The sequence below is a fragment of the Passer domesticus genome, chromosome 15 (genome assembly GCF_036417665.1).
Source record: "Passer domesticus isolate bPasDom1 chromosome 15, bPasDom1.hap1, whole genome shotgun sequence".
Classification (NCBI taxonomy): domain Eukaryota; kingdom Metazoa; phylum Chordata; class Aves; order Passeriformes; family Passeridae; genus Passer; species Passer domesticus.
Genome location: NC_087488.1, coordinates 16,049,447 through 16,075,735, shown reverse-complemented (window position 1 = coordinate 16,075,735; position 26,289 = coordinate 16,049,447). Strand labels below are relative to the sequence as shown.

The following is a 26,289-nucleotide window of genomic DNA, read 5'->3' as shown; positions in this document are numbered from 1 at the left end:
CCTGCAGAGCACCTCTGTCTCCATTGCTCCTTGGGCATGATCCCTCACTGAAGGATAAAACGGGAATTCCAGGAGCTTCAGGGATTTTTCTGCACACAGAAAAATCACTGGGAAGAAGGATCTTCCTTCCTGGAGCGCTGGGCAGAGGGACCTGCAGGGTTTCAGTGCCTGTGGGATGGGAAGATGATCCCAGAGCTCCCCTCTGGCTGCTCAGGGCACAGGGCACGTCCTGGGCACAGGAGAGAGCTGAGGCTGGAGCTAAACCCCGGGGAGGGATGGATCCACCTGAGTCCTGCACCACTTCATGGCCACCATGCCAGGGGGTTGTCGTGTCTTGTCTCACCCCTCACCTCTGCTGTCCCCTCCACTGTCCTCAGGGCTCTCCCATCACTGCTCCAACCATCCTCATCCTTTCCCACTGAACCCCCCCAGCTGCAGAACACATCTGCAGGAGGCAACCCCCGAGGGCAGGGAAGTGCTCCCAGGATGCTGCAGACAAATCCGGCAGCTCAGAGGCTTCCCAGGGCCTCTCCCAGCCCGGCGGTTTGGTGCAAACCCCCGAAGGACGAGCGGGAGCCCTGCAGAGCCTCGCACAGCCTGCTCCCCCGGCACGGCCGGGACCCCCGTGCCTCCCCATCCCCTCTCCCGGGCCATACCTGCCCCCAGATGGTGCCCTCCGAGTTCTCCACCTGCTCCCAGCGCAGCCTCTTGACGCTCATGTGGTTGCAGTCGCTGCGGCGGTGCAGCAGCCCCCGGTGCAGGGGGGGGGCGCAGGGCACGGGGGGCGGCGGGGGCGGCGGGGGCGGCGGGGGCACGGGGTGCAGGTGGCCCACCAGGGACTTGGGGGCCGGGGCCGCGCTGGCCTTGGTGGCCTCAGCCTTGGTGGGGCCGCCCTGGGGGTCGTGGAACTGCAGGGGGGGCGGCGGGGGCGGGGGGCTGAGCGGGGGCGGGGGGATGTGGTCCGAGAGCGTGGAGTAGGTCAGGGAGCTGCCCTCGTCGCTGCTGCTGATGTACTCGCTGCTGCTGACATCGTTGGTGACGTAGCTGCCCTGGTCGTCCTGGAAACTCATCTGGGTGGGCACACAGCAGGGGCTGCAGGTGGCACCTGGTCTTCCACCCACATCCTCCACCCACATCCTCCACGCTCCTCATCCTCCATCCACATCCTCCATGTTCCTCATCCTCCACCCGCCATCCTCTATGCTCCTCATCCTCCATCCTCCCCATCCTCCATGCTCCTTGTCCTCCACTCACATCCTCCATCCTCCTTGTCCTGCATCCTCCATCCACCATCCTCCTCATCCTCCATCCATATCCTGCATCCACCATCCTCCATCTTCCTCGTCCTCCATCCATATCCTCCATGCTCCTTGTCCTCCACTCACATTCTCCATGCTCCTCGTCCTCCATCCACCATCTTCCACATCCTCACCCACATCCTCCATCTTCCTCATCCTCCATCAATCCATCCATCATCCTTCATCCATCCATCCACCCATCCATCATCCATCCATCCATCATCCACCCATCCATCATCCATCCATCATCCATCATCCATCCATCCATCATCCATCATCCATCCATCATCCACCCATCCATCACCCATCCATCCATCAATCCATCCATCCATCCATCCATCCATCACCCATCCATCATCCACCCATCCATCCATCCATCCATCCACCCATCCATCCATCATCCATCCATCCATCCATCCATCCATCCATCATCCATCCATCCATCCATCATCCATCATCCATCCATCATCCATCCATCATCCATCCATCCATCCATCCATCCATCCATCCATCCATCCATCCATCCATCCATCATCCATCCATCATCCATCCATCCATCATCCATCCATCCATCCATCCATCCATCCATCCATCCATCCATCCATCCATCATCCATCCATCATCCATCCATCATCCATCCATCCATCCATCATCCATCCATCCATCCCACCCCGGGGTCTCCTGCCCCTCCCTGCCACCTGCAGAGCCCAGGATGTGTCCCCTCAGCCCACACATGGGCAGCTCCATGCCCAGAGTGCCAAAGCTCCCGCTCTGAGCAGCCTGTGCCACGCTCACCTCCTCGTAGTCGTTCTCGGGGGTGAGGAAGTCATCCACGATGGTGACGCGGTGTCCCAGCTGCTCGCTGAGGGCGTCCAGGAAGCGGTCGGTGTCGCGGCTGCGCGGGGGCCTGGAGAAGGTGAAGAGCTTCTTGCGCCGCGACAGCGGCGAGTACTGGCGGTGCTTGGGCGACGGGGCCGGGCTGCTGTCCAGGCTGACGTAGGGGTTGGACTCGGTGCTGCACGGCGAGGCCACGCTGCTGTGCAGCCGGTAGTAGCAGGGCTGGCTCGCCAGCTCGCTCGGCCACGCCAGCCCCGGCTTGCGGCCACCTGCAGGGCACAGCCGAGGGGTTCCTGGGTGTCCTGTGGCCCCCGGGCACGGCAGGCAGCAGCCCGAGGAGAGGAGAGGAGAGGAGAGGAGAGGAGAGGAGAGGAGAGGAGAGGAGAGGAGAGGAGAGGAGAGGAGAGGAGCGGGGAGCTGCCAGGCTGTGATCCCAGGGGATGAACCATCCGGCAGAGCCAGCCCTGCCCGCGGAACCACGGCTGCTGCCTCGTGAAACGGCACCAAGGGGACACTGCCCTCTCCCCAGCCTGGCCAGCACTGCCCGCCCTCCCCTGAGGTCCCCCCGAGGTACCTGCAGCGTGGGGCAGCTCGGGGGCGGGGGGCGATGTCCTGTGCAGGGCAGCGTTGCCCACCTTGCCCGCAAAGCCGCCGATCAGGCGGTTCTCCAGCTCCGCGTACACGGCCGACATCTGGGGAAGGACAGAGCTGCTGCCGTGCCCGTGGGGCCCCAGACCTGCCCCAGAGACCTGCCCTGCCCTGGGGACAGGACAGTCCCCACGGGCCAGGCTGCCCAGAGCAGCTGGGGCTGCCCCTGGGTCCCTGGCAGTGCCCAGGCCAGGCTGGACAGGGCTGGGAGCACCTGGGACAGTGGGAGGTGTCCCTGCCATGGCAGGGTGGCACTGGGTGGGCTTTAAGGTCCTTCCAACCCAAACCAGTCTGGGACTCTCTGACCTATCTCTTACTCTTTAAAGGGGGGCTTCACCCCAGCCCAGGCTGCTCTGCCCTGTCTGAGCCCCCCAAGAGCCTCTCACTGCTGAGGCTGCAGGAAGACACTGGCAGACTAATTAAAGATGACTAATTGCCCAGGGAGGTGACCTCAGAGAGGGGCAGGGACACCGTCAGCCCCTGCAGGTGTTCACCCCCAGACACATCATTCCATTTTCCTGCTGCCCTGTGCTCGCAGTAAAGGAACCAAACTGCCTTCCCGTGGACACGCCACCCCACACACGTGGCCGAAGCCCTGCCAGAGGTGTCCCCTGCCCCCGCACACCATTTTGGGGTTGGGTGTCTCCGGGAGGGACGTGCCATCACCAGCCTGCCTCTCTCCAGGGATGAGGCGAACGGGGACCTCCACGGTGTCACTGCCTGCAGGAGGGAGAGACAAACCCGTCACTGCTCTGCCCGTGCCCCAGCCCCACAGTCTGACCCACACAGCGCCCAGGGTGACCCCCCTGCCCCAGCTCCCGGCCCTGGGGTCCCGAGGGAGCAGTGCAGGGCGGGTCTGAGGTCAGCAGACAGTTCCAAGCTGCTCCACTCCTCCCTCGGGGCAGCTGAGGACAGGGCTGCTCCCCACAGCTGGCCAACATCTGCCCAGACAGGGCTCCCCTCCAGCACGCACAGCTGTCGGCTGCTCTGCGGGCTCTAATCCCCAGCAGGAGAAATCCTCAGAGCCAGGGCAGAGGATCTTCCCTGGGAAGTGTCTGAGACCCCCCTGACAGCTGAGGTGGTCAGCAGCACAGGTCAAGGGCCCATCAGCACCAGCCAGGAGCCATGGGACAGGCAGGGCTGTGTCCCTGAAGGGAGGCAGGCCTGGTGCCTCAAATGGGGTTTGCCAGGAGTCTCAAAGCGGCCCTGAGCCGTCATCTCCTTCCTCACAGGGATTTCACAAGTGTGGTTTTCCCTGTTAATTTGATGGATTCTGAGAATGTTCAGAGGGAAGCCATAAATTTTACTTCCAGAAGGGGGGGCCCAGACCAGCAGGACCAGTTCACATCTGAGTAATGGAAGGGGTTGGAAATAACGTTCAGCCTCATGATCAAGTGGTCTCTTACTGAATTGGTTCTGTCACTGTGGAATTGCTGTCCCTGGAGGTGTCCGAGGCACCCCTGGGTGTGGCACTCAGTGCTCTGGGCCGGGTGACAAGGTGGGGATCAGTCACAGGTTGGACTCAGTGATCTTGGAGGGTTTTCCAACCTAAATGATTCTGTGATTCTGTAATTCTGTGATTCTGTTTCACAAAACAAGGATTTCCAGCCGATGTGTCGCTGCTGGCTCTATCTGACCTCCCTCCACCCTTCCCCACCGTTCATGCTTAGGAATGGGTCAGAATTTGGCTGGGGGCAGAGCAGGACGCAGCAGGCAGCACCCCCCTGCCCAGCCCCCGTCACCCACCTGCTGCCCCCTCCTCGGGCCGGGGGCTCCGCAGGCTGCCCCGGCACAGGGAGGCACCGCGGACGGAGCTGCCTCGGTACCGATCCTCAGCCTCTGCCTCGGCTGCACGGGAAACACCTCTGTGAGGCACAGCCAGACCCCACGGCTGCCCACCCTGCACAGCCCCCAGAGCCCCCCAGAGCCCCCCAAGCCCCCCAGAGCCCCCCAGGACTCACAGCAGCTGCCCTCCCCAGGCAGCTGCTCGCCCCACGCCCGGGAGCTGAGCAGGCTCCAGGTGCTGCTGCCGGCACAGGGAGGGATGGATGCTCAGGGATGGCACATCCAGGCCCTTTTCCCAGCAGGATTGCCAGCCAGCAGCTCATGGCCTGCATGGAACCCCAGCCCTGAGCTGGGCTGCTCCCAGCAAAGCCTTCCTGCCCCCAAGGGGAAGGAAGGAAGAGGGGCCAGCCTGGAATGCTGCCTGGAAGGAGCACATGGCCCCATCCATCAGGGAGCCATGTGGAGCCATCCACCCAGCTCCGGGAGCTCAGAGCAGGACGGAGGAAGGGAGCATCCATCCCTGAGGCACCCTGCAGACCAGCACTGGGACGTGGGGGATCACTGGGGTTTGGGAGCCCAGGGGAAGGAGCAGCCCAAACCCAGACATCTCTGGCCATGCTGCTGCCAGGCACAGACACAGACACAGGACAGACCAGAACAACCAAAATGCTCATGCTCAGAGCCTGCCCCGCTCCCTGAGAGGAGCCAGGGACCAGCCTGGACAGGGAGATCTGCTCCTGTGCTTCCCTTTCCCCGGCTGGGCATTCCTGCTCTGCACTCCTGGAATGCAGCTGTGAACTTTACACTAAACAAGGGCATGGATTCCTGGGAAGCCACAGCCCGTGCCGAGCTGTGATTCGGCACACACAAAGCAGAGGTGGCTGAGTGCAAATCCCCTGAGCAGATCCAGTGTGGAGCACAGGATCCCGGGCACGACAGGGAGGGTTTGCACCACGACTTGGAGCTGCTTCTGTTTTCTGCTCAAACCACTGTGTGCCTCCAAAACAACACTCCTTTTACCTTTGCTGAGTCTAAAATGAACACATCTGTGTGAGCAGCTGAGACTAGGGAAATTGGAAGCAATTAAGAGCACAAACACACAGATTAGGACATTTCTCTTCAAACCTGCTCTCCCCTGTCCATCACTGGCTTTGTGCTGCCACAGAACCAGGTGAGGGTGATGGTGAGGGGACAGGGGACCAGGGACAAGGGGATCACCAGCTGCCTTTGTGGCTTTTTGGGACAGCAGCCCCTCTTCCAAGCAGGGCTATTTCTGTGGCATCCCAAGGGACGCCGTGTCACCCTTATTTCACCTCTCTGATCCGAATGCTGCCCTCACACCAGCTGCTCCTTTCCTGGACTCCCTCACCTCTAAGCACCTGAGCAGCTTCCAAAAGCTCCCAGAGCCACCCTCAGGTGCCATCTCTCCTCTCCACGCAGTTCCACTCCACAACCAGAGCAGCACAGGGGACTGAGCTGCCACAGCCGTGAGGACACGGCGTGTCCCTCCTTCCTCTCACCTGCCAAGGCCTTGCACCCCAGAAACCTGTCCAGCTTTTGCTGGCAGTGCTCCTGCTCCTCGTAGCTCAGCAGCTGGTAGATAAACTGCCAGAGGACTTGCTTGGCTGGTGTGTCCAGCACCGGGTACACATCCACAATGAGAGTGTCAATGTTCCTGCAAAACAGGAGAGGGCTGGCAGGGACAGTGACAGTGAGGGCTGGCAGGGACAGTGACAGTGAGGGCTGGGCAGGGACAGTGACAATGAGGGCTGGGCAGGGACAGTGACAGTGCTCCTGAGCTGGGCAGGGACAGTGACAATGTTCCTGTGAAAGAGGAGAGGGCTGGCAGGGACAGTGACAATGTTCCTGAGCTGGGCAGTGACAGGGACAATGCTCCTGACAAACAGGAGGAGAGGGCTGGCAGTGACAGGGACAATGCTCCTGAGCTGGGCAGGGACAGTGACAATGTTCCTGTGAAACAGGAGAGGGCTGGCAGGGACAGTGACAATGCTCCTGAGCTGGGCAGTGACAGGGACAATGTGGGCTGGGCAGTGACAGTGTCCCTCTGGCTGAGGCAGAAGTGCAGCAGGGAGCGTGGCTGGCCTGGCAGCTCCTGGGGCCAAAGGCTCCATCTGATTTGGGTGTGTAGAGCAGGGAAAAGGGCTGCTGGGAACAGCTGAGCACCCATCCCATGAGGATAGAACAGCCTGCAACAGGATGAAATTCTGCCCTGGCACAGGTGCCCAGAGCAGCTGGGGCTGCCCCTGGATCCCTGGCAGTGCCCAGGCCAGGCTGGACAGGGCTGGGAGCACCTGGGACAGTGGAAGGTGTCCCTGCCATGGCAGGGGTGGGACAAGATGTTCATTAAGGTCCCTTCTAACCCAAATCATTCCAAGATTCTGTGATAAGACACTGCTGGAAGCCCAAGCCAGGCAGGAAAGGAGGTCAGGGCTGGAACCTGGGGTGTGCCAGGGCACGTGGCTGGATCCCTGCACAGGACAGGGGATGTGCCCCATGGCAGGAGCAGGGCTCTGCCACCACAGCCATTCCCGTGCAGCCACCAAGGAATGCTGCAGGCAGGATTCTGGGAGTCCTGAGGAGACAAGGATGGAACTGAAAGAGGGGAACAGGATCTGTGTCAGGGACAGCCAGGCTGCACGACAGCCTGCACTGGGGGACAAGAGGTGACCAGCTTAACCTAAAGAACCAAACCCTGCAGGATGTGCCCGTCCCCAGGCAGGACACCTGGGCCGAGGTGAGCTCGTGCCCAGGGGAGCCCTGGCTGGGGCTGGAGAGCACAGAGCTGCTGTGCCAGCCTGCCCGCCCAGCCGTGCCCTGCCTGGCAGCGACCCTGGCGCTGCTGCAGGCAGGCGAGGGAGGGCTCCCTGCTGGCAGGAGTTACCGGTGCTGGAAGAAGCCCTCCAGGGCCCTGCAGACGGAGAAACGCTCGGGCGGGGTCAGCAGGTGCTCCAGCTGCTGCGGGAACGTCCTCCCCTGGACCTTGATGCTACAGGGGAGGATCTCTGCAACCCACTGCAGGGAGGTGAGGGCCGAGGAGCTGCTCGGGCACTCGGCAGAGTCAGAGTCTGCAAAATAAACATTCTGTCTTTCCTCGGCTTCCTTTGAGGGCAGGGGAGCAGTTGGAGGGCGCTGGCTCTGTGCTTTGGAGAGGGTTGGGATGGAAGGGTTGGGAACAGCCTGGTCAGGTGGAAGGTATCCCTGCCCAGGCTGGGGGGTGAAATGAGATCGTCTTTAGGTCCCCTGCAACCCAAACCATTCCAGGCTGCTGGGGTTGGTCTGGGTGCGCCTGCAAGCGAGCTGGGGCATCCCAGGGCTCCTGACATGGGGCTGAGGGGAGTCAGTGCTGCTCCAGAGGGACAGCCAGGCCCTGGCTCCCCGCTCTGGGCACTGGGGAGCAGCACCCCAACAGCACAGGGTCACCCCAGCCTGCACAGGGACCCTCCAGACTGCACAGGGACACCCCAGGGTCACCCCCAGCACAGGGTCACCCCTGCACAGGGATCCCCCCCAGCCTGCATTTCCTGGGGACCACGCTGTGCCCGGGGGCTCCTGCCCTCCACGGGCCCCCTGCAGTGCCCCAGGCACGCTGAGCCCTGACCAGGCACGGATCCTGCAGCAGGATAACAATCCTGCCCAGCTCAGCCCCGAGCCACGGGGTGTGTGCAGCACCCTGGCGTTGGGTTTCTGCACACAAGGACAGCACACGCTGCACAGCAAGGACAAGGGACACCGAGGACAGCCACGCAGCAGGATGAGCCCTCCTGGAGGGCAGCCAAGCCTGGGATCCAGCCTGATCCCACAGAGCCAGGCCCACGTGCCTGGGCAGAGCAGCATCCCCAGGCTGTGTGTTCACCTGCTCGTTCCAGAGACCCCAGCACTCCCCTCCTGCAGCAGGGACGGGGCTGGCGTGGCTCTGCAGACCCTCCCCCTGCTCTCTTACCGCTGGGGAAGCTGACGATGCCCTCTTCCACCACCAAGGTGGGCATGGCCCCGCTGCCCTGCAGCATCGACACCACCTTGTCGTGGGAGCAGTTCCTGCGGGCACAGAGAGCCCTGAGAGCTGCTGCAGCCCCCAGCAGCGGGCACACACGGCCGGCAGCCGCCTCCCTCTGCCATGGAAAAGCCTCCCCGTGCTGCTCGGAGCCACAGGGGTTTGGGCCCCTCTGAGATTCCCGGGGTTCTCTCCACCCGTGCTGCTCAGGAGGAGCCCCCGAGGGAGAGGCTGGGTCCTGCCCCAGGAGTGCACCCAGGAATAACCAAGGGAATGCCCCTGGCCGCCCTGAGGAGTGCCACGGCACAGGAAGGCAGAACTAAGCTACACCCAGACCCAGAAAATGATTTTTCCTTTAAATAACACAGCGCTGCAGGTCTGTCCTCGCCTGCCCCAATTCTGCATGGAAAGAAAATGCAAGGTGAATATAAAGCGTCATTTTGTAGGTGAAAAAAATCTTGGGATGCCCTTGGAGAAGGGCATGGGCCAGGCTGGGACAATGCCTTCCAAAACCAGGGCTCAGAGGACAATCCTCAAGCCGGTCTCTTTGTTCTGGCAGTGCTGCATCAGCCAACAGTTCGCTGGATCAGCTGAAACGTGAGAACCTGGCCCTGACAGAGCAGCATCAGCTTAACCTTTAAATATTCATCACCCCCTCTTGTCCTGCAGCCTCCTCTAGCCCTTTGCTCTTGGTTTTTATGCAGAAAGGCACAGCCGGGGACACAGCACTGCTGAGGGGCACAGGTACCCTTGGTCCCACAAACAACACACAGAATTAACTTCTGGGTACACATGGGATTCCCACCTGGCTTTAGGCTTACGATCCCGTTGTGGGGGTGATTCCTGGGCTGGCTGGGGCTCTGCTGCTCTCCAAAGCAGAACCTCAGGTGTTTAACACGCACAGATTAGCCCAGAGAGCCTGAATTGGGGTCTGGGGGCAGGCTGCAGAGAAGCCAGGCTGTATAAACTGCACAGAGAACTCAGAGGAGGAGCAGGGGAGGAGAAAATGCTCCTCTCAGAGCCAGGTTCTGTACAGCAGCACTAAAGGAGCTGTCCCTGCTGTCCCCTCAGGGCACACCCCTGTGCACGGCAGGGACCAGGGCCTGCAGCTCCCATTCCCCTCGCCCAGGAGTGACCACAGCGTGTGCCCACCCTGCCCTGGGTGCCCTCACAGCTCCTACCTCATGTCCAGGCCGTTGAGGAACAGGATCCTGTCTCCAGCTTTGAGGGCAGCCTTCTCCGCCGGGCTCCCTGCAGGCACAAAGGGGCTCCAGCTGCAGCAGCCCTGGCTGGGATGGGGTCTGGGGACACCCCCAGCCCCCGTGCCTGGCCCATCTGGGCGGGCTGGGAGCTCCCACCCCGCACTGGGAGCACTGGTGGCGTTTCAGGCTGGTCACTGAACACATCTCCCATTTCCCCCAACGAGGAGTGGATAAAGCCAAGCTAAACTGTACCAAAGATGCTCCTTATTCCACTGCAAAAACTCCATCAGCGAGCCTTGGGCAAGTCCCTCTTGCTCTTTTCTAGCAAGCAGCACTGAGCATTTCCAGCTCGGAGCAGAGCTGAGTCTGTGATGCCTCAGATCCCCTGTTCTTACCTGGCAGGACAGACTCGATCCACACCGGGGCGTGCCCGCGGAGCGTGAAGCCGAAGCTCCTGTTGCCTTTATAAACTCGCACAGTCCTGGGGTGACAAAGGCAAACGGGATGTCAGAGTACAAGATCAGCTCTGCTTTCCCTCCCCAGCCCCTCCACAGCCCTGTTAGCCCAGCTTCTCCTGAATCCCCAATGTCCCCACGAGGTCGCTTTGATACCAAAGCATTTCAGATGTGGTTTCAAAGTGGAATATGGGATAAATATATAGATTTAAAGAATAAATGTATGTGTACAAGCTAAAAATCATCCGGTTCCAGCCCCCCATGGCAGAGAGCTGGAATTGGATGACCTTTAAGGGCTCTTCCAACCCAAAGCAGTCTGTGATTCTTTATTAGAGAATTAGAGACACAATGTGGTTCAGGGAGCAAAGGTCTCGTAGGCTGATGAGAGAGGAATTAAATTCCTGCAGGAAATTTTGGAAGGAGCATTAGGAAATCCCCCTGCTGGGAGGCTGATTGGAGCTGGGGGCTGCTCCTGCAGGGGGCTGGGGGCGGCAGCATCACTGAGATCATTTCCAACCAGCGGGATCCTGCGCTGGCAGGGAGGGGGACTGGGCTGGGAGTGTGTTTTGGACAAGGCACAGGGCAGAGCAGCCCGGCAGGAGGGTGGCTGGAGCCGGGCTCCCCCAGCTCTCGGCAGGCTCTGCAGGCAGCCCGGGAGCTCCCCGCCCTCGGGCACCGGCAGGGAAGTGGGTTAATCCCGGGCTGGGATTGCCCTGCCTTCCACCCACAGCCTGGCACCCAGACCCTGCTGGGGCAGGGCAGGCACCGCCTCGAGCCAGGGGGTCCTGGGGCTGGAAAAGACCTTTCAGGTAATGAACCCCACCTGCCAGCCAGCACCAGCTGCTCGCCAGTGCCAGCCGGTGCCACACGCACCGTGTCCTCCCCCCGGCAGAACGGGGATCGGCACTGCCCAGTGGCACTGCCCGGTGGCACTGCCCCGCAGCCCCTGCTGGGCAGGAACCTTCCCTGGCATCCAAACCAAACCTCCCCTGCTGCAGCTTGAGGCCATTTCCTCCCGTCCTGTCACTCCTGGGAAAAGAGACCAACCCCAACCTGGCTCCATGCTCCTTTCAGCCTGCTCTGTGCCCCGAGTCCTGCTGGCACAGCCTGGCACCCCGAATCCCACTGGCACGGCCGGGCACCCCAAATCCTGCTGGCACAGCCGGGTATCCCGAATCCTGCTGGCACAGCTGGGCATCCTGAATCCTGCTGGCACAGCTGGGCACCCCAAATCCTAGTGCAAAGCCGGGTACACTGAATTCTGCTGGCACAGCTGGGCATCCTGAATCCCGCTGGCACAGACGGGCACCCCGAATCCTGCTGGCACAGCCAGACATGCTGGGTCCTGCTGGCACAACCAGGCATCCCGAATCCTGCTGGCACAGCCAGACATGCTGGGTCCTGCTGGCACAACCAGGCATCCCGGATCCTGCTGGCACAGCCTGCATCCCACCCAGCGAGCAGCAAACGCCCCCTCTCAGCCTGCAAGTGCCACCCCAGCTCCTCCAGCCAGCCCCGCGGAGCTGAGGGCACACAGAGGGTGCCCCGGAGCTGGGACAAGGGGCACACAGCTGCTCAGCCTTCCAGAGGGAGAGATCTTCGTTGACGCCGACCCCAGGAGAGCTGCACACCGAGCACCCCACCTTTCCCCCGGCAGCGCGGTACCTGCGGGCCGCCCCCGAGGCCGCATTGCTGCTGAGGAGCGAGGCGCTCTTGCGGAGGCTCTTGCTGAGCTCCTCGTGGCTGCGGGGCACGGAGCTGGCGCGGGTGGACACGAGCAGCCGCTCCTGCTGGTCCTCGCTGCGGCTGCGGCGCAGGCGGCTGCCGTGCTCGCTCCTGGAGCGGCACAGCTTGCTGATGAGGCTCTGCGACACCACCTCGTCAAAGCGCTGCCGGTGCTTCTTGGGGATGAAAATCCTGCGGGAGGGAGGCAAGGCAGGAGGGTGAGGAGCGCGGCGCGGGCAGGTGTGGCACGGAGCTGCGGATCCGGGCATCCCCGGGAGGGAAAGGGCAGAACTCTGCGTGTGAGCTCGGCCTCGGGCCTCAGGGAGCTGAGAATGCCGGGGCTGGGGACACCGGGGGTGCTGGGGACACCAGGGGTGCTGGGGACACCGGGGGTGCCGGGGACACCGGGGGTGCCGGGGACACCGGGGGGACGCCAGCCGCATCTCTTCCCCCATCCCATGCAGAGCTCAGCTGGAGCAATGATGTCGGACCCCTCCTCCAGACCTGTTTCTTCTGGTACCCCCCAAACGCTGCTCCCCATCTCCATGCTCCCATATTCCAGCCACATTCCAGCTCCCTGCACAGCCAGGCAGGAGCCCCGTGTCCCTCGGGTGCTGCAGGGACGGGCAGGGTGATGCCACAGGCAAGGGGACACCCCCAGAACTCGCTCTGTTTCAGGTCACCTCCCCTCTGCTCGGTACGAGCAGCCAGGTGGCCTTTGTGCCCCTGCAAGGACCCCCAGGACCCCCAGAGGAGGCACGGGGAGTGCACAGCAGGATCCCAGGGGGGAGGGAGGGAGGAGGCACCGCTCCCACCCGGGCCGGGGTGAGCTCCATAACCCCGGCAGACAATTTTCCTTCTGCCTCACAGCAGCCAGACCCCGCCACCTGCTCACCTTCCCCAGCCCTCTGCTCACACATTTTGGGGTTTCGGGAGGAGCTGGCATCTCCGGGTGTTTCTATAGCAACTCCTGCAGCTCATTTACACAAAACCATCCCGGGCTTGGTTCGCGCCCGGCACGGCGCGGGGTGAGAGCACGGCCGGTGTCATCACAGCCCGAGGGGTGCGAGTCCCCCCCGGCTGCCTGGGGACACGCGCCCCATCAGAGCAGGAACTGGGCCCAACTGGTGCCACAGGGCCCCGAGGAGCTGCTCCGAGGGGAAGGGACAGCGGGACACAGCTGGGGCAGGCAGGGGATCCCACAGCTCCACCAAGGGAACACAAAATCCTGGGTGGACACAGAGGAGGAGAGGCTTCAAATCCCAAACCTACAGAGCAGGACATCTGTATTTCCCCCAGGCGAAGGCAGAACTGAAAACAGGAGCTGGTGCAGGAGAAGGCAGAGCACAAGCCACCCCAGGCTGGCAGATGCTCACGCAGAGCATCTGGTGACAATTTGAAACAAGGAACACATTGGTGCGATTCACAGGTGATCTGTGATACAGCAGCAACTAGAAAAGAGTGACATTTTGCTAATAAATAGTTCACCCTGTAGGACACGGAAGATGTGGGTCCCCCAAGCCCCTGCCCCGGGCTGGGCACCCACCAGGGAGAAGTCCGGGTTCCTCACAGGCAGAATGAGCACAACCCCATTTAATTGGCCAAATTACATCTGCCTGTGCCGGCAGAGCTGTCCCACTTTGCACGAGCTCCTTCAGCACTGGGCTGAGCAGCTCGGCCCCAGAGCCAGCCCAGGACCTGGCACTGGCACTGCCCCAGAGCTGGGGCACAGCGGGGCCCAGACAGGAGAGACCCGACCGACTGCTGCAAACAATGCCACCAAAGCAGGAAAAACCATTTCCGTGGCTGTTCCCGCAGTGTCCTGCCATCCCACAGGACAAACCTGCCTCTGTCCACTGCCATGGCACCAAGGAGCAGTGCCCAGCTGGGGTTTCCCTCTCCCAGCAAACCCCACCAGGATTCAGAGCCTGGATGTGCCCACCCTGCCTGTGGAGCTCCAGCAGGGCAGGGTGGCACAGTGCTGGCACCTTCTGCTTCCTCCTCCTCCTCGGGTGCTCCGGGTCAGCCCCAGCTCTGTTCCCTGTTGGAGAGGGGATGGAAAAGCACCCCCATCCCTGAGCCCTGTGCCCCCTGCCATGCCCGATGCCACTGAGCCCCCGGGCACCAGCCCTCCTCTGCAGCAGCTTCTGCACTCATTCGGGAGAGCTCAGCTGCTCGAAGACGTGGATGTGAATTCAAGGCATCTTCCAGGCCAGGAAAAGTCCCAGATGCTCCAGGGCTGCTTCACCTTCCCCCCAGCCCCAAAGCAGCCCGGCCAGGATGGTGGCAGAGTGCCACTGTGCCCGTCCCCTGCCCTGGGCTCCTGCTTGGGGCTGCTCTCAGCCTGTGCCACACTCCCATGCCACAGCTGCCAGCTGGGCACAGTCCTGCTCCTGCAGCCCGCCCTGGCTGGGAGCTGCTCCCCATCCCCAGCCAGCCCCTGTGCCACCCGCACACGTCCTGCGAGGGCACCGAGCTGCCCGGGACAGTGCCAGCCGGGATGGGGCTCAGCGGGACAGGACGTGTCCCCTGCAGGGCAGGGGCTCAGCAGGACAGGAGGTGTCCCCTGTAGGACAGCAGGACAGGAGGTGTCCCCGGCAGGGCAGCAGGGCCGGCTCCAGCCTGGCCGGGGCGGGTGAAGCTGCCCCGAGTTTTCTCAGCCAGGGCAGCGAGGGGACAGCGAGCCTGGCTCCATCACACCCCAGCCCCTCGTCCTCCCCCGGGCTGTCCTGCAGGCTGCAGTCGAAGCAGCCCCGGGCTCTTCCAGCGCCCCCACCCCAGCCTCGCCCGGCTCCCCCCGCCGCCGCTGCCCCGGGGCAGTGCCAGGGCTCTGCGGTGGCACGGCGGTCCCGGGGACACAGCGGGGTCCCCCCAGCCCCCAGAGGCAGCCGAGCCATGCCAGGCACGGCCGCGGGGCACGAGGCTGTGCCAGAGCGGGCACCCGCGGGCCGGCGGAGCGGGGACACGTACCGAAAATGCCGGGAGAAACTCCGGTCCTTTCCCATTTGTCGGGGTGCGGCGGGAACAAAGGGGAGACGCCTCAGATGCTCATGCAGCTGAGCCCCAGGCTCGGCTCACGCCCAGCACGCCAGCCGCTGCCGCCCCGCCTGTGGCACCCCCGCCGTGCCCGGGGAGCGACACCTGCGCCCGGCTCGGCACGGCTCGGCCCGGCTCGGCCCCGCTGCAGCCCCCGGGGCCGCTGCAGCATCGGCCGAGAGCCCCCGCTGCCGTGTGCCCGGCTCCGGTGCCAGCCGTGCCCTCCCCTCCGTCTCTCCCCAAAAATCCTGTGCTGGGATTTCCAGCTGGAGCTCGCCGCTCCTCGGAAAGGAGGGCACGGCGCGGCGCCCAACTCCGGGGGGATGCCTCCCTGCTGCTAATTAGTTGCCTTCTAAAGTGCTGGTGTTTAAATTACGTGCTGCAGGAAGGGGTGAGGAACCTTAAAGGCAAACGGCACCGGGGGTTTTGGGCAGGAGCTGCCAAGGTCAGGCTCAGGAGCAGAGTCCCGGGCCCAAAGCCTCACCGGAGCATCCTTTACCCCAGGGTAACCCCAGTGCCTTTCAGTAGAACAAAAGAGAAACCCCTTCTTTGATTTAAATAACGCCATCTTTAAGCTCATGGCTGGTGTTTGATGAGGAGGATGTGAGGCTCCCCGAGCTGCCAACATCACACACAGTCCCCAGGTAGGAACAAAGGAAGGAGACATGAAAAACGTACGGTTTGGCCCCAAAACAACCAGTACAGACCTGACCTTGGGTTTGGCAGTTGTGCAGAAAAACACGTCCCAGAGTGGATTAAAACACTGAGCTACATTTGGATTATATCTAACTGTGCTGTGGAAACCACTGCCAGCCCTGAAGAGCTCTGCTGGTCCAGCCAGATGCTAAAATCCAGGAGAGAAAACTCCTGCAGGCTTTACCCCAGAACAGGAATTCTGAACCTCAAATGCCCAAACCTCGTCCAGCCGTGTGTGGGACAGGGTCAGAGCCCCGGGGCTGCCGAGCCTCCAGCCCCTCGTGCAGGAGCAGAGCTCGCTGAGCCCGCAGCAGCAGCAGGGAGCTGTGCCAGCCCCGCTCTCCCCTGGCTGGAGCCTCCACAACCCTCACCCAGGGCAGGTGGGACCATTGTCGCCGTCACCAGGACAGGAGGTGCCTTTCCTGCGGGCAGGCAGGCTGAGCACGGGGCTGGAGCCCCCTCAGCCCTTCCCCGGCACCCTGCCACCCCCGGGGACAGCCCAGAGCCCCCGGAGCTTCGGGAGAGGGTCACCCTCCTGCCACCTCCCTGCCCACTGAGGATTCATCTGCCCCGGAGCGGCCACAGCCCGCCCTGGCTGGGTCCCAGCAGCACCCCAGGGTGCCCTCGGCTGTCCCAAACCCAGTGTCCCTGTGCCCAAACCACGCTGTGCACCACGACCTGCTGGCCTTGTCCTTGTCCTGGCACGGACAGGCGGTCCCACAGCTCTGGGGACACCGAGAGCTTCAAAGAGACCCCAGAAAGGCTTTTCCTGCAGCTCCACTCTGCTTTTCCTGTTTCCTTTAGGACACTGGGAACCTCATCCCAAGTAAGCACTTCCCAAAATCCAAGTTGTGGCTCCAGCAGGGTGCAGGCGGGCCAGGCTGATCCCATCTGCATCCCAGCCGGAGTTTGATTTGCCAAAGGAATTTAATCTCCCATCAGGAGATTTCCCACCGAGGCATTTTGGTCGTGACCTATTTGAACTCCGCCAATAAAAAAGGAACTCGCTCCCAATTGTCTCACTGCTGACACGTTTTGTTCCCTGCCGCCCTAATTCCCCTTTTTTTGGGCAGCTGAGCATATGCTGGGCCATCAGATTAGGGATTTTTTTTTTTAATGGAAGCGAACAAGAGCTGCTTTTCCTCCATTAGCATCCTGTGACCCAGGTGGTTTTTCAATGGGTTTTTCAGTGTCCGTGTCAGCATCAGGGACTCGGGGGGTCTCTCACGTTCCATCTACACCCAAAAGAGCCGGGAAGCTCCCCCAGCCCCGGAGGGTGGGTCCGTGGAGGGGGCTGAGAAGCAGGGAAGCAGCACAATCCATAATATATAAATGCTAACGGCTGAAATGGAATTTCTGATCCAGGGCCGGTCACAGATGGTTGGAGCAGTTTAATACAGCAGCACGCCAGGCAGTTTTATTGCCGTGAAAAACAAGCTGGGACAAATAGATTGTGTTGGGAGCGTTCTGAACGCGGACTCGGCGGAATTTCTCCCGTCATGAGGGAGCCCCCGGGGGGCAGCGATTTCAGCTGCGCCGGCGATCAGAGCCGGGAGCGGGCTCGGCCCAGCACGGCCCAGCCCAGCACGGCCCCCTCGGCGTTATCCCGGGAGCAAACGGAGCCAAACCAAAGCAGTGAGGAACAAACTGCCCCAAAGGGTCCTGCCCGCAGCCCTGAAGCACAACACGACCTACAGGAGAGCCGAGAAAACACCTCACAGTCCGAAGGGAGCCGGAGCTTCCCCTGAGGATGCAGCCGGGCTGGACCGCACACATCCCATCCCATCGCATCGCATCCCATCCCATCCCATCCCATCCCATCCCGGCCCAGCCCAGCCCAGCCCGGGCCGGGCTCACGGACCCCGGCTGTGTCCCTGCTGCTGTCCCCGCGGCTGGCAAACCCAGACATTTCCCCCAGTTCCACCGCAAACCGATGGTTTTAACCTGAACGGCGCTGCCAGGGGCCGCGCATCCCGGGCACGGCACCACCGGGAGAACCCGCGCTGCAAAGGGACACGGTGCCCGGACGCGGGGGTGTGCCAGCGCACAGCCCTGCTGGCACCGAGGGCACCCCGGCAGTCCCGCCCGGCCCCCAGGGTCACTCCAGCCCCCAGAGCCCGGGGACAGGCTGGGGGGGCTCTGCAGAGCCCCGGGCACGGAGCTGGCACCGAGCTGTGCCCGCTTTGGAACCGGCTCAGAAACCAGAGCAGCACCGAGGGACGGGACCCCCGAGACCGCGGCCGGCCCCAGGTAACCCATCCCGGCCGGCCCCAAATAACCCATCCCGGCCGGCCCCAGATAACCCATCCCGGCCGGCCCCAGATAACCCATCCCGGCCGGCCCCAAATAACCCATCCCGGCCGGCCCCAGATAACCCATCCCGGCCGGCCCCAAATAACCCATCCCGGCCAGCCCCAAATAACCCATCCCGGCCGGCCCCAGATAACCCATCCCGGCCGGCCCCAAATAACCCATCCCGGCCGGCCCCAAATAACCCATCCCGGCCGGCCCCAGATAACCCATCCCGGCCAGCCCCGGCCCGGGGGCCCGGCGGGGGGCAGAGGGGACAAGCCCCTCGCTCTGGTGTCGCAGGTGATGGCATAACCCAAATTAGAGCCTCCCTCCCCCGCCTGGCGGATCCCTCGAGCGGAGCAGCTCCGAGGCAATAAGGATGCTAAGAGTTAATTAACTTCCAGCACACCTCGTTTCCGCGGTGCCAGGGGCTGCCGCGTTCCAGGAGGAACGTGATTTAAACCCGTTTCCCTCAGTGCCGGGAAAGGTGCGCTGGTTACTCACCCGAGGCAGCTCATCTTCCCCCCCGGCAGCCGGATCTCAGCATCCCCGGGCAGAGCTAGAGCTGTGCACTTTGCCCGCACACATCAGCCATATGGGCAGCGATGGGAGCGGGGAGGACCCGCGCAGCACGTGCATTATCCCCGCTCTCCACAGCCAAGCAGATGAAAAAAATGTCAGCAAATTAAAATCTGCAGGAGCTTAATACTGGGCAAATGGGATGAAATCCATTGGAGATAAAAAGAAAGAGGGGTGGAAAAAAAAAATCCAATAGTGGGAAAGGCCGGCTGGAGGGCAGAGGAGGGGCGGCGGCAGCCCCGGGAGGATCCGTGCGCTGAGCCGGGGTCTGGGGCTCCGCTGAGCCGCAGCACTTCGCAGGGGGGGCCAGAGGGAAGGGGACAGCAGGGGACAGCCGGCAGCAGCAACAGCACAGAGATAAACACAGCTGGTGCAGAGGGAAGATCCAATCAGGCCGGCGCGAGGGTCAGTGGGAGACGGGGACGGAGCGGCGGCTGGCCCTGCGTGCCAGGGCACACACGGGCACACACAGCCCGCCACCACCGTGCCAGGGCTCCGCCGCCTGCCCGGGGCACGGAGCACGGCGGGGACCCCTCAGCCGGCATCCACCGCAGCCCTGGCCAGTGGCACGGCCATCCTGGGGAGGAGAGGCTCATCCCCACTCCGAGGGCTCCTCTCCTCCCGGTGAGCACATGGATGAGATCACGGGGCTGTCCCCGCCTCGGGTGGAAAGAGAGCAGAGCTGGGCACGGCCTCAAGGGATGCGCCGTGGGCACTCCCGAGGTGCCAAGTGCCCCCTGGATGATCCCACAGGACAAGCCCCAGGACACTCGCTGGCTCAGGCCTGAGGGCTCCAGACTGCACCCCCGTCAGTGCCCGGGGTGGCTGCCCCGTGTCCCGGGACAGCACGACAGCCACAGCAGCACCCCCACACTGCACCCACCCCCAGGCAGCGCTGGAACCGGGCCAGCCCCTGCAGGACCCCCCTGCCCTCCCAGCCCCGGGTGCTGCTCCAGGGCACAGACCCCTCCTCAGGCAGGGACAGCCTGAACCGGCCGGAATCACCCAGGAGTTCACAGCAGCCGGAGTGCACAGCTCCTGGGAGCTGCTCACCGCCTGCAGGGGCAGCAAAGCAGGGACAGCAAAGGCAGGGACAGCAAAGGCAGGGACAGCAAAACAGGGACAGCAAAGCAGGGACAGCAAAACAGGGACAGCAAAAGCAGGGGCAGCAAAAGCAGGGGCAGCAAAGGCAGGGACAGCAAAGGCAGGGACAGCAAAGCAGGGACACCAAAACAGGGGCAGCAAAAGCAGGGACAGCCCTTCCTTGGCAGCCAAGCCGTGGGAGAGACCCCAGGATCAGGCACAGCAACACGCCTGGCACTGCCCCAGCACCCACAGCTGGGAAACCTGCTCTCCAAGGCACCTCTTCTGTTTATTCTCTTGCCTTCATTTCATTAAGATTAGACGGTAAATCTTTTGCCCGAGCTAAATATTTCATTTCCATTAAAGCCAGATTAGCTGCCAGATCCACGGCGCCCCTTGGCCCAGGCCTGGCATTCACCTTTCACACAGGGGCAGGGGGCAATCAGGGGGTTTGACCCTGTTTTGGGGAGCCATGAGGTGCTGCTGCCCCTGGCATCACAGGCTGGGCACAGGGCAAGCTCAGGATGGCAGCCCCGGGTCCAGCCACGCTCTGCTCACTGACACAGGGATTGCTGGGACAGGGACAGCCTGGGGGGACCCTGCTGTGCCCCCCACAGAGGGGCTTGGGTCCGGAAGAAGATTTGGACACTTACTGAAATCCCCTGTGTGAGGGGAGGTAATCCCGTGTAATTCCCCAGGGATGGTGGCAGGGGGGTACCCGAGGCGTTTGAGGCATTTTCAGGGATCTTGCTGGGGGAAAGAATTCTCCCGAATTGTGAGTGCTGGGGGCTTATTTTGTGATTCAGTTTGAAGTGATGGTTCAGGCCTGGCTCGGTGCCATCCATCCCTCCCCCAGCCCCAGCTGTTGGCAGGTCGGGTCCCTCCAGAACGCTCAATGGCACAGGACAGGCTGGACACGGGCACCTGGGCAAGGTGACTGCGGGCAGCTGACTGTGCCCCCTGCACCTGCAGGGCTCTGTGCCTGCTGTCCCCAGGTGGGCAGGGCTCTGGGGGACCCAGAGCAGTGACAGCATGGCAGGGGGACGCTGCATGGCCAGGGCCCCGAGCCACCCCCCCACCACGGTGGGTCAGAGCAGACCCCGCACGGGGACGTTGTTATGGAAACTGTAATATCTTACAATTCCTCTGATTAAAGCAGCAATTGGAAAGCTGGGCCCGGAGCGAGGCCAGATGGAGACCTGATTCCCTAATGGCCATGGTCTCAGCCTGGCTGTAATCCCACCACGTGTCCCGGGCCAGCACCAGCTCCAGCCCAGCTCTGGCCTCGCTGCCCTGGCACTGGGGCTCCAGAGGTGCCAGGGACCCTGAGCCCCAGCAGAGACCCCCAGGCCCCCCCTGCCAGAGCTGCTGGCAGCGCTGGCTAAGCCCTCACCCACACCAGCTCTCACCCTGCAGAACTCAGATTATTTTCTGGCCAAGCTTCTGGAGAATCTCCAGTGCCTCTGCGGCTAATCCCATCTCCCATCCACATCAGAGCCAAGAATGGGAGCCACATCCCCTGCTGCAGGCAGAGCAGTGGGAGCAGGCCCCCCCCACACACCCTGGGCAGGAGGGCACAGGGGTGCTGGGCTAAGTGCCACCAAGCTTGGCTCAGCTGTCCCTTGGAAAGTTGGTTGGCATCTTCCCTTCAGGATCCTCCCAGCCCTTCCCTGCAGGATCCTCCCAACCCTTCCCTGCAGGACCCTCCCAGCCCTCCCCTGCAGGATCCTCCTAACCCTTCCCTTCAGCATCATCCCATCCCTTCCTCCAGGATCCTCCCAACCCTTCCCTGCAGGATCCTCCCAACCCTTCCTCCAGGACCATCCCAGCCCTTCCCCAGGACCCTCCCAGCTCAGCAGCTGGCACAGGAGGCCGTGGTTGGTGCCACAGGGCAGCGCCAGGTGCCCCTGTACCTGATGCTGTGGATGAGGTGCTGGTGGGACTCGTGGGTGAGCAGCATGCCCAGGGCATGGGCCAGGCTCTCCACCCTCCTCTGGGCAGCGTACTGCTTCAGCACGGTGAACAGCTTCTCCTTCAGCTCCGGCTGCTCCCCCAGGATGGCGTCCACCTGCATGTGGCACAGGGGAGGAGAGGGGCACTGAGCAGGAGGGCGTGGAGCAGGGCACTCCTGTGTCCCACTCCCTGCCCAGCCAGGGCAGAGGGAGCCACGCAGGGACAGGGGGACACTGCAGAGCCAGCCCACCACACACTGCTCTGCTCCCACACGTGGCCCTGCAGCTGCTGGGCTGTCCCAACACTCCACCAGAGCAGCGCTGTGACCCCAAATTCCCAAAATTCTGCTGGCTCTCAGCCTGGGTGGGATCAGGCTGGAGCCTGCTGACAGGGGAAGCTGCAATGGGCTTTTGGAGCTGTTCGTGCTTTGTGCTTCACTCCCTGATCCCTCTGGGCAGCTCTGTCTGCCCTGGGCACCGGGGCACAGAACAGGAGGGTGAGTGCCAGCCCTGGGTCAGCACTGACAGCTGCCAGCCTCTGCCCCATCCTCTCCAGCTGGGACAGGCAGAGTATTAGTTAATTACCGTTGATTACCAATTACCCTTCAGGGGACCCTCCTTATTCACCTCCTCCCACTCTGGGGGGTTGCCCCCTGTCCTTGGCAGTGGGAGCTGGTTCCTCACCCGGAGTGGGATGCAGAACTCCCAGTGACACCTCTCGGTACCTGGGGTTTCCTGAAGGTGATTCTTTGTGCTGCCAGCAGGTTTGCCTGCAGGGAGGGGAGAGGAGCCCCTCACCCTCCCCTGGGCACTGGGGGTGTGGGCAGAGCTCTGTGTGCACCCCCGTGCTGGCACTGCCAGGGAGCCGCGGGCATCACCTGCCTGGGGAAGGGGAAGAGCCGTTTCTCCAGGTGTTGTCCCACTTGGCAGCTCCCCAGGGAGGCTGACACCGGCACCAGGAGCCCGGCAGAGCCCCCTGGTGCTGCTGGCTGCCGGCAGCAGCAGCACTTCAAGGTTACCCAAAGTGGGGCAGCCGCAGCAGTGTCCCCTGGGCTCACGGTCCCCAGGGCCAGCTCACGCTGACACACCGCGGTGCTCCTGGGGGGTGGATCCCAGAGGGATGCTGTGAAATCTCTGCCTGGGCCGGGATTGCAGGGCTTGGTGGGTGGGAATCGCAGAATCACAAATCGTTTCAGCTGGAAGAGGCCTCCCAGGTCCTCGAGTCCCAGCTGAGCCCGGTCCCCACCTCCTCACCCAGCCCAGAGCCCGGAGTGCCACGTCCAGCCTCTCCTTGGACACCTCCAGGGATGGGGACCCCACCACCACGGGGGTGCTGCCAGCCCTCAGGCGGTCCCCTGAGCACACAGGGGGCAAGAGAAGGCACTGCCCTGGAACTGAGACTGTCAGCACCTCCCTGGCTCCCCAGGACACCGGGACACGGCCCAGCCCTGCCCGGTGCCACTGACAGGGCCACCACTCCCTGCCAGGCAGGCGATTCAGCCTGGGGCTCTCCCAGACGAAGGAGGCAGGGCCAAGGTGACCCGTGGGCGGTGCAGTGTCAAACACAAACCCCCTGAGCCCTCCAGCCTCACCCTGGGCAGGCAGCAGCCCCCGGGTGCTCACAGCACCGAGAAGAGGAGGGGTAAAACCCCCCCTGGTTCAGCATTTTCTGCAGCACAGAGAAACTGAAGCCACTCCAAACATCTGCGCTGTGAATTCCCTCTGGAGAGGCTTCTGCCAGCTGAGCTGGGCTCCAGCAGCGCTGTGCTCCTGCCTGTGCCCACGCCGGCTGGAGCTGGCCCAGGTGGCTCCGTGGGCTGGGGAGGGAGGGGACAGCGGTCCCCGTGGGCTGCTCACAGCACCGCTACAGAATTGCTGTCCTGTCATCGTCCAGGAATCTTTTACTCGGCTTAATGTGACTTCAGAGACAGTCACATTCCCTCCTCGTTTATCTCCTGCAATCAGCAGGTATCTGTTTCCCACGCCCATGAATCCAAACCTCGGTGGGTATTCGTGAATCTTTAATGGAGAAGCTGACTGAGGGGATTCGCCTGATACCCACAAATCTCTTTATGATGTCTTCTTCCTTTATTAACTCGGAATAAAAAAAAAAAAAAAAAAAAGCCCTACCAGCCTGGGTATTTTCATAACAGCATTTTAAAAGGCTACTTTGAAATGGAAATGAGAAAGATTGAAAAAAAAACAACTGTGATCAAATTTATAATTAGCGCAAGGCGAGGTGTTTGGTAAAATACCCACTAGGAAGCTTTCAGGAGCACAATGAAGATGTAATCGCGTTGATGTTTTCCCTTTTGCAACAAAATAAGAACTCAAATGTCTGCGGGGTGACGGGCTCAGGCTTTGAAGGGACACCCGGGCACGCAGCAGAGCAGGACCTGCCCTGTGGGTCTCTCCACCTCTCACAGTGCCAGGGAACGAGAACTTGGGGTCATCCCCAGGGACTCTCAAGCCCTTTGCAGCGCCCATCTGTCCCCCAGGCAATGACCAGACCCTTCTCTCGGGTTGTCATGCCCCAGATCTGCACCCCAGCCCCGTGGCCAAGCCGGGACCATTCCCCCGCAGCGTGCCAAGGCTGGCGGCGACAATCCCCAACCCCGCTGGGCACAGGGGGTGCCCAGCGCCCCGACCCCTCACCGCACACCCCGGCCTCACCTTCCTGCTGAACTCCTGCGCCTTCTGCCTCCTGTCCCGGCGGGCGGAGCCGCCGCTGGCCCCGGGGTCCCGGGCGGTGTCATGGATGGTGTCACTAGCCGTGTCCCCAGCCGTGTCCCCAGGCGTGTCCCCGCGCTGTGGCCGCAGCAGTGCCAGGCGCAGGGTCCTCCCTCGGCACGACCCCACGAGCGCTGCCGCCGCCTCCGGCAGCGCCACGGGGCTGCCGTCCACCTGCAGCAGGTAATCCCCGGGCTGCAGCCCGCAGGCCGCGGCCGGCGACTCGGGGCTCACGCTGCCCACGCGCGGGGGGCTCTCGCTCGCCAGCTCGAAGCCGAAGCCCCCCCGCGGCCCGGGGGGGATGCTGGCGTGCTGCAGCCGCGACACCACGCCGATGCTCGGGGGCACGTTGCGGCAGCGCCGGGCCAGCCCCAGCAGCGCCTGGCAGCCCAGCGAGGACACGGGCTGGCCCTCGATCTCCAGCACCTCGTCCCCCGGGCGCAGCCCCGCCAGCGCCGCGCTGCTGCCCTCCTGCACCCAGAGGATGTAGCACGGCCCCGAGCCGCCGATCCGGAACCCGAAGGACTCGGGCCAGCCCTGGTTGGTTGCCGGCATGGCTGCGACTGGAAAAGAAGGAGGGAAAGAGAGGAGTTGGGATGGGTTTTCCACCCTTTGGAGTTGCTCCTGTAGGTGCCGTGTGGGGCCCATGGGGTGGGGGATTACAGCGTGTGCTGTGTCCCCCTCACCGTGCCCCAAAAGCCTGAATTTCCTCTAGATCTCCTGAAAATAGCAGCTTTTACTCTGTCTTTGGCTGCTGGCAGTGTCACCGAGGAGGCCACGTTGGCTGGGAAGGTTGGGGCTACACGTGGCACTCAGATGTGACCTGGCACAGCCCTGGTCTCACCTGGGGCACCCGCCTGCCCCTTCCCCAGGAGCCTCACTTAGGCATCTCCTTGTATTTATTTGCCTATCAAAAAGATTAGTTCATTTCTCTGACATGATGAAAGTCAGAGACATGATGAATTTCTCATACATTAATGAGTACGTGATCCAAGGACTTAAACCAGCTTGGTTTTAACCAGCCCTTCTCAACGCTCAGTATTTTAGCTGTTTGCCACTACAAAATTACTGTAAATCCATTCGAATTTGCCAGATCCTCTCAGCCCTCCCAGGATCACTTCTGTGCCCTCTCAGTCCCATGTCTGAACTGCCCTGATGGCAGCACCCCGAAATGGCAGGAGAAAGCTTTCAGCAGGGCTGGTTTGTGGTTCCCGTGAAGGGTTTGGACTGGCTCCACGGATGCTCCAGGAGACATCGGGCACATCTGAACATCTGCAGGAGTCGCCTTTGCCCGAGGTGAAGCCGGCTGGCTGATGGGCACGGTGCCCTCGGATGCCCTCGGATGCCCTCTCCGAGCTGTGCTGCCCAGATGACCCTGCCAGGTCCCTCCCCACCCTCCCGTTCTGTGCGATGTGTGAGTGCCTGCACTGCCCGCTGACTCTCACTGAAGTAATTCCTATCTGGTTTTCCTCTGTGCTTGATCTCAGCTGTCTGTGAAGGTGCTTTTTACCCCCGTGTTTGCTCCATCCGTGTCACCGAACACGCATTAAGCACTTACAAAAATGAAACCCAGACAATTTCACCTGGGCAAATCATCTTCCAGAGACTGAGACTCAGAGGGGGAGAGCTGAGGGTGGAGCTCGGGGCAAGCCTGGCAGGGGCGGGATGAACCCACCTGCGACAAAACCCCAGCCCTGGGGCTGCTGGGCAGGAGTTCTGACAGCCCCAGCGGGAATTCTGACAGCCCCAGCGGGAATTCTGACAGCCCCAGCGGGAATTCTGAGAGCCCCAGGAGGAGCCCAGCGAGCCCTGGGACGGGCCCAGGGGGAAGCCCGGGCTCTGCACCCTTCCACCTCCCCGGCCCTCGGCACTTACAGAATTCCATCGGGCCCGCCGGGGGCTCTCAGCTCTGCCCCACCGAGCGCTCGGAGCTCTCCTGGCTCTCCTCCATCACCCCGG

General features: G+C 62.5%; 1 protein-coding gene across 5 annotated transcripts in view; it reads right to left on the bottom strand.

Annotated features, from left to right (window-relative positions):
• Positions 1 to 26,289, bottom strand: part of GRID2IP (Grid2 interacting protein) — a 39,258-nt gene that overhangs the window by 9,837 nt on the left and 3,132 nt on the right. For 2 of the 5 annotated variants that reach the window (XM_064389944.1, XM_064389945.1), the window contains exons 2-14: positions 24,274 to 24,893; positions 21,562 to 21,716; positions 11,903 to 12,154; positions 10,178 to 10,263; positions 9,762 to 9,831; positions 8,530 to 8,624; positions 7,471 to 7,654; positions 6,089 to 6,243; positions 4,530 to 4,631; positions 3,409 to 3,503; positions 2,710 to 2,827; positions 2,094 to 2,404; positions 657 to 1,070 (exon numbers count right to left, since the gene is read on the bottom strand). In XM_064389944.1, the coding sequence (XP_064246014.1) occupies positions 657 to 1,070; positions 2,094 to 2,404; positions 2,710 to 2,827; positions 3,409 to 3,503; positions 4,530 to 4,631; positions 6,089 to 6,243; positions 7,471 to 7,654; positions 8,530 to 8,624; positions 9,762 to 9,831; positions 10,178 to 10,263; positions 11,903 to 12,154; positions 21,562 to 21,716; positions 24,274 to 24,885 (2,649 nt within the window). In that variant the 5' untranslated portion in view covers positions 24,886 to 24,893. Of the gene's footprint in view, positions 1 to 656; positions 1,071 to 2,093; positions 2,405 to 2,709; positions 2,828 to 3,408; positions 3,504 to 4,529; positions 4,632 to 6,088; positions 6,244 to 7,470; positions 7,655 to 8,529; positions 8,625 to 9,761; positions 9,832 to 10,177; positions 10,264 to 11,902; positions 12,155 to 14,932; positions 17,444 to 18,490; positions 19,267 to 21,561; positions 21,717 to 24,273; positions 24,894 to 26,289 lie in introns of those variants that run through there. The other 3 variants (XM_064389946.1, XM_064389948.1, XM_064389947.1) reach the window with 2 other exon arrangements.